This window comes from Tupaia chinensis, unplaced genomic scaffold, assembly GCF_000334495.1.
Source record: "Tupaia chinensis unplaced genomic scaffold, TupChi_1.0 Scaffold143602_1, whole genome shotgun sequence".
NCBI lineage: Eukaryota > Metazoa > Chordata > Mammalia > Scandentia > Tupaiidae > Tupaia > Tupaia belangeri.
The window spans coordinates 520,954-527,160 of record NW_006203448.1 but is presented as its reverse complement, the minus strand read 5'-3'; the positions used below and the strand labels follow the sequence as shown (position 1 = coordinate 527,160).

General features: G+C 64.4%; 1 protein-coding gene across 1 annotated transcript in view; it reads right to left on the bottom strand.

Annotated features, from left to right (window-relative positions):
• SARDH (sarcosine dehydrogenase) overlaps positions 1-6,207 on the bottom strand; it is a 74,221-nt gene that overhangs the window by 27,450 nt on the left and 40,564 nt on the right. The window contains exons 17-18 of the mRNA XM_006164266.3: positions 5,369-5,516; positions 1,086-1,179 (exon numbers count right to left, since the gene is read on the bottom strand). Coding sequence (XP_006164328.1) covers positions 1,086-1,179; positions 5,369-5,516 — 242 coding nt within the window. The remainder of the gene's footprint in view (positions 1-1,085; positions 1,180-5,368; positions 5,517-6,207) is intronic.

The following is a 6,207-nucleotide window of genomic DNA, read 5'->3' as shown; positions in this document are numbered from 1 at the left end:
CTTCGGGCATCTGGCAGGCAGCAGCTGGTGCTGAACACCCCAGTGTGCTCAGCACAGCCCCGGTGCAGAACCCTGGTCCCGAGCCCAGTAGCAGCTCTGCGCGGGTGCGGGGACTGTGTGCGTGTGGGCACTGGACGGACCCGGCAGTGGGCTGCAGGAGCCTCGGCGCACGGCTGGTGGGATTCTCACGTCACTCCTTGCACGGCCTCAGAAGGCAGAGTGCAGACCGTGGAGCCTGTCTGTCTTTTACTCTACTTTTAGATTTTTGCCACAGGATGTGTGCACTCCCCAAAGAGACAGAGACAGAGAGAGGAGAGTGAGAAATTGCCCCCAGGGGGCCCGGCCGCTCTGCAATCCCTTGTTCTCCATTCCCCCTCAGAATTCGGGTATGCACACATGTACACGGTGTGACTTTCAAACCACCAGGTCTGGGACTCAAACTGCGGTCAGCCATGTGGGAGTCTAACCGCCTTAACCTCCACGCCACCTGCTGGCCCCTAGTGCCTATTTTTCAACAGGGAAACAGGCCTGCAGAGGGCCACACAGACCCAGAGCCAGAACTGAGACCCCAACTCCGGCGTGTGTAAGGAAGCCGCCTCTCCGGGAGCCCTCGAGCCCGACCCTGCCCACAGTCTCGGGAGAGACCCGCTTCAGCCGCAGGGCACTGTGGGGCTGGCTGTGCCCTCCCGGAGCAGGCCCTGCTGCCCACATCCACAGTGCTAGAGCTGGCAGGGCAGGTGACCACCAGTGGAGGACGTGCTGCCCCCTCAGCTGCCCACAGCTTGACTGGCCCCGGGCGGTGGGTGGCGAGTGAGCCACCTTGACTCCAGAGAGTGTGCCCTGCCTCCCTGGGACCATGACCCGCTGTGTGCCAGACACCAGTGACTGTCCCGTTGCCCCCTCCACAGCATGTGGGCAGGCCCCCTGGTCCCCATGGTTGCCGCGTGGTTGGGCCCTGGCTAGCAAGTGAGTGACACAAGGCCCCAGGGCTCCCAGGTCCAGCCTGGGTTCATGCTCTCGCTGCTCACCGCTGCCACCCACACCCACACCCACACGCACACCCATGGCGGCCAGTGGGTACCTACCAGGTGCCCGGCAGCTCTCGTCAGCTTGTGGGTGGAGAAGGGGAAGGCCTCACCACTCAGGTCTGTGTCGAGCACTTCCTGGAGAATGGCCCGGCTGCAAGGAGGCAGAGAGCGGGTCAGCAGAACCGCCATGCCCACCCAGCACCCGGTGGGGCCTGCCAGGAGAGGGAAGTCCCACCCTCGTGGGCAGATGGCAGCAGCTACCGGCAGAGTAGGACCTGGCCAGATGGGCAGGCCAGGAGAGGAGCCCTGTGGGGAGCATGGAACCCACAGGCCACCTCAGAGACGACTTGCAGGCTCCCGTCACTCAGCGGGGTGACGAGGCTAGGTACACCTGACCACTGAATGTCCCCAGATCCTGCTGGCCAGGCCCCTCCACATTCCCACATCCTCAAACCCAGCAGGGCCCCAGATCTGGCCAGGGGAGAAGCTGGCTCTGGTGTCTCCCATTTGCACAGAAAAGTAAAGTGACCTTCCCTTGGGGACACCCCTTCCCCAGCAGGAGGCACTCTCCAGCCCTGCCCTGCCCCTGCCAGCCCCCAGCCGAGCACCTCGGCCCTTGGCCGCACCGTTGTCCCTGCCTGAAATGGTCTGAGGCCAATGTGGCAGACTTCGAGAGGAGGTGGAGACAGAGCTTAGCGCCTACCGGGTCCCGAGAGCACTGCACCCTCCTTGGGCTGTCGCCTGGCCCAGGGCAGGGCCACGCCGAGCACCCCTCCTCTCCCGAGTGTGAGGCTGTCCCTGGAGCAGTGGCGCGCCCGTCCTGTCTGGCATGGCAGCTGTGCACACTTGGAGCCAGTAGGGGTGCATCAGGTCCAGGAGGGCAGGGCCTCTCCTCACCCACCCCATACCCAGTACAGAGTCGGGCTCTCACACGTGCCTGACAACCTGGGACCTCGCGAGGCAGGCGCTGCGGGTGGTCCTCAGCCCCGTGGCTACCTGCCTCCGTCCGGGCCCACCGTCGGCACCCTCCACATTCTCATTCTTGGCTCCAGGCCCAGCTCCTCCTCCTGGAGTCAGGGACAGGGCCCTCGTCTGGGGGGCCTGCAGTGTCCTGCCAGATCGTACCCACCCCACTGAACCCTGACCACCATGCCGACAGGACCCCACCTCGTGGGACTGGTGTGGAGAGGACACTGGGTGATTCGCCGGCTGAGAACGCTGCCCCCCCCGCCCCGTGCCGGAGCCACCGCCCACGCCAGCCCGAGGTTCCAGCGGAGGCGCTGCTGCCCCGGCCCTTATGTAATGCCCAGCACCCATGAGAGCCGCACAGCCTCAGCGAGCTCATGCTCTCTGCAGCCCCGAGGGCAGCAGCACGGAAGGGGGCCTGGGGGCCTCTGAGCCCTGGCCGGGGGGGGTGGGGGGGCAGGGGACTGTCCCTCCCCCAAGTGAAGCAGCGCAGAGACAGGGATGTAAGTCCCAGCTCCCTGACCTCCCCTGCCCCATGCAGCCTCAGCTCCCTGTCTGCTCAGTGGGACCAGCAGGACCAAGAGGAGTTGGGAGAAGGTGTGTGCACATGCTTCTGTTAATACTGTAACAGCTGGGGCCGGCAGGTGGCGTGGTGGTTAAGGTGCTGGCCGACCACGGTTCAAGTCCTGGACCTGGTGGTTTGCTTTCTCTCTCTCTGCCTCTCTGGTCAAATTAAAAAATAATAATTAATAAAAGTTAAATAATTCTAAAAAAAAAATAATGTAACAGGAACCATCACTTCTGACTGCCCGCTGTGTCCAGAGCCACCCGAAGCCAGCGATTCAGCTCGCTCTAAACGGGAGCTCAGGCCCAGCCGAGGGGGCTGTCACAGCTGAGGCGCCGCGAGAGCAGGACCACGCGAGAGCCTGCTTCAACTCTGGGTCCCACCTAAAGGCCACCACAGGGGCATGGGCCTGAACTGACTCAGGCTGAGGCGGAGATCGCGAGCGTGAGGCTGCGGCCACAGCGGGGACACTGAGGGAGGAGGACCGAGGCAGAGACCCTGCCTTTAAAAAAACGGAGTCACAGGACCAGCAGTTAGCGTAATGGCTATGTCGCTGGACTCCCACGTAGTTGACCACGGTTCGCCTCCCGGACCCGGTAACTTAACCTCACGCCGGGCACGTGGGCGTGCGTGCCCAAGATCCCGAGAGGAGAATAGAGGAGAAGGGATTGTGCCGTGGCCATCCCCCCGGGGGGTGATTTCTCGCTTTCTGTCTCTCTGTCTCTCTCTGTCTGTCTGGCGAGCGCACGCGCCCTATAGTGAAAACCTCTCCAAAAAGAAAAAAAAAACGGATCACATTTCAAGGGCATGAGAGCCACACTAGCTCGGTGGCTGCGGTAATGGATCGCTCAGCTGTGGGACATTTCCAGAAAGTTCTCCCGGGCCGCAGTTCACATGGCACCTCCACGGCCCAGGCACTGTGGTAAGGACTTTCCCAGGACACCCAGAGCGTTTGGCTTCCTCAGGGGAGACGGCTGCTCAGAGAGGAGGTGTCCCGAGCGAAGGCGGGACGCTGCAGGAGGCCAGCGCCTCTTCCCGTGCAGGCAGCACTGGAGCAGCTGGCGCAGCTGGAGAGCTGGCTCACCTTGACCTGCCTGTCTGGCCCCTCCCTCCCTGCCTGCCTACCCTCCCCCACTCCATCCAAGGTCACCCGACGTCACTGTGGCAATGAAGCCGGAGCCTGGCGCTCACAGGCCAGGGCCTCCACCGCCTTCACCAGGAGACGTCGAGGCTGGGTTCACTCACGGGGAGACAGCACAGCTGCCTGCAGCCAGGCGCTGCTTCCCGGGTCCCAGCTCCCTGCCCCTCTAGCTGCAGCCAGCCTCGGTATCCCATGCTGTCTGCGGTCCCTGCTCTTCCCCCGTCGGCTCAGCACACGCCTGTCCAGCTGCCTCTAAGCCCACTGTGGCCACATCCACACGAGCCACCGGGCTGCCAGACCACGGACCCGTCAGCCCGCTCCTGCCTCTGAGATGCCTCCACCCCTGGCCCACAATGGAGACCCACTAAAGCCCCAGTCTGACCATGGCCCTGCTCTGCTCAACGCCCTCCTCTAGGGCTCTCCCTCAGAGGAGCGGCCCTCGGCCTCCAGGGCCTGGTCTCCCCTGCCTCCAGAGCACTCCTTCTACCGCCTGCTGCACCTGGCACTCACCGCCAAGGGTCTCTGCACTGTGTGGCCAGCAGAGGGCGCCAGGGCTCGGGCCCTCATTTTCTCCAGGGCTTTGCCCGAAGGCTCCTGAACAGATGCTGGTTCTGAGAAGCAGACGGGAGGCCAAGGACTTGACCAGTTCGGGGTCTGTCCTCCGCTCAGCGAGCGCACGCAGCCTGCCTGTGCCTCTGAGCGAGGCGGCACCTGTGCAAGGCAGCGGGGCCAGGCCCTGACTGGACTCTCACAGCCCGGGAAGGCAGACCGGAGGTGCATCTTCTCCCCGCCTGCGGATTTCGGGAAGATTCCTTCACACCCTCCGTCCTCCCTCCTTCCTCTCCTGCTCGGACTGGCAGTCACCCTGCTCAGCTGGTCCTGCCCGACACAGCCGGATGCAGGAAGTGCCAGCCTGGGCTGTGACGTGCCCTGGTGGCCGACGACAGAAAGTTGTGAGGTATGGCCTTCTTAGAGGGGTGGGGGCAGGTTCCGGGGGGCTCTGGGCACGTGCCCTTGGGCAGGGCTCTCTCCATCAGTGAGAGTAGGAACACGTGCTACCACCTCGAGGGCTCTCATCCAGACCGAGGCGTGGGCCTGGGGCCTGACAAACCCGATGACACTTGGCTGTGCGGCCCTTCGTCCCCTGCCCCTGGTCCCCTCTCCACGCACAGTCTGCGGGGTTGTCCTGTGCCTGACACCCTGCTGTGGCCACTCCAAGAGGCGGCCCCGGTCATCCCGGCTGGCTCCCCGGGGAGGAAGTGCAACGCCAAGGTCCGTCCACGGCAGCGTGGGCCCTTCACGGCCCTCCTCGAGCAGTCAGGTGGAGCAGGTGGGCTCTCGGCCCAGGTAACAGGTGGAACCCAGCGTGGCCCAGCCAGTTAGTGGGCTGCCAGTGATCTGGGGACCCCCACCCACCCAGGGGTGCTTACATGACTCGTGAACCTCCGGAGCTGGCTCACAGGGAAGTCCCACCGGAGCCTCAGGTCAAGGGCTTGTCTGCCCTGGTGCCTTGGGACTGACTGGCTGCATCTCTGATCCCCCAGTGGGCAGCTGCTCAGCGTGGCCCTCTGTGAACCAGCCCGTGGCTCTGTCCATCGGCCCCAGCAGGAGGGCGCAGGGTCCAGAGGCGCCCAGGTGTGCCGGGTGCTGGGCTCCCCACCTCCTCACCTGGCTGGGCCCTGGATGCTGATCATGCCCAGGTCTTCAGAGCTGTCGACCAGCTGGCACCGGAACCGCTGGTCCTGCAGCACCGTGCTGATGTGGGACCAGTTGTGCTGGGCCACGGCTCCGCCCACAGCCAGGTAGTAGCCGTCCCCTGCAAGAGCAGCACCAGCCTTAGCAGGGCTTCAGGGGCGGGGAGGCCTCTCATTTGAGAAAAACGCAGGCCCTTTCCTTGAAAGTGAACGACAGAAGCCAGAGCTGGCCGACCACCAAGGGCCCTGGACCCTCGTCATGGGCAGGACAGAGCTTGGTTCCTTTGGGAGCGGCCGAGGTGGAGGGGCTCCACGTGGGACCCCCGAGGGCTGCTTGTATCCAGGGAGGGTCTGAAGCTTGTTCCCACGTCTCAAAGACTTCCAAACCACGGAGGGCTAAGAGCCCAGTGTAGTCAGGTGGGAGAAGAGTCTGTTGCCCCCAGCCATCAGAGCCGCTGACCCTGGCCAGCCTCTTAGCCTCCCTGAGCTCCCTGCCCTCACCCTGGAGTCCCGCAGCTCCAGGCCCAGGGCACCTCGCCTCAGCTTTCTGGAGTTGGGCTCTGGGCTAAGCACTTCGCAGGCCACACCCCCAGCCACACCCAGGATGCAGACTCACTAACATCCTGGGGTTCAGAGACGTTGCAGGTGACAGGAGCGGGTGGGGCTGTCCAGCTCCAGCCCCACCTCTGTGGAGCACCCACCGGCCACCAGTCCCTGCAGTCAAAGGGCGGCCTCCCCAGCCCAGCCACCTGGGAAGCCTGGACCTGGGACAGCGTGTGGCCTTGGACAAGCGGCAGCCTCCCGAGCCTGCAC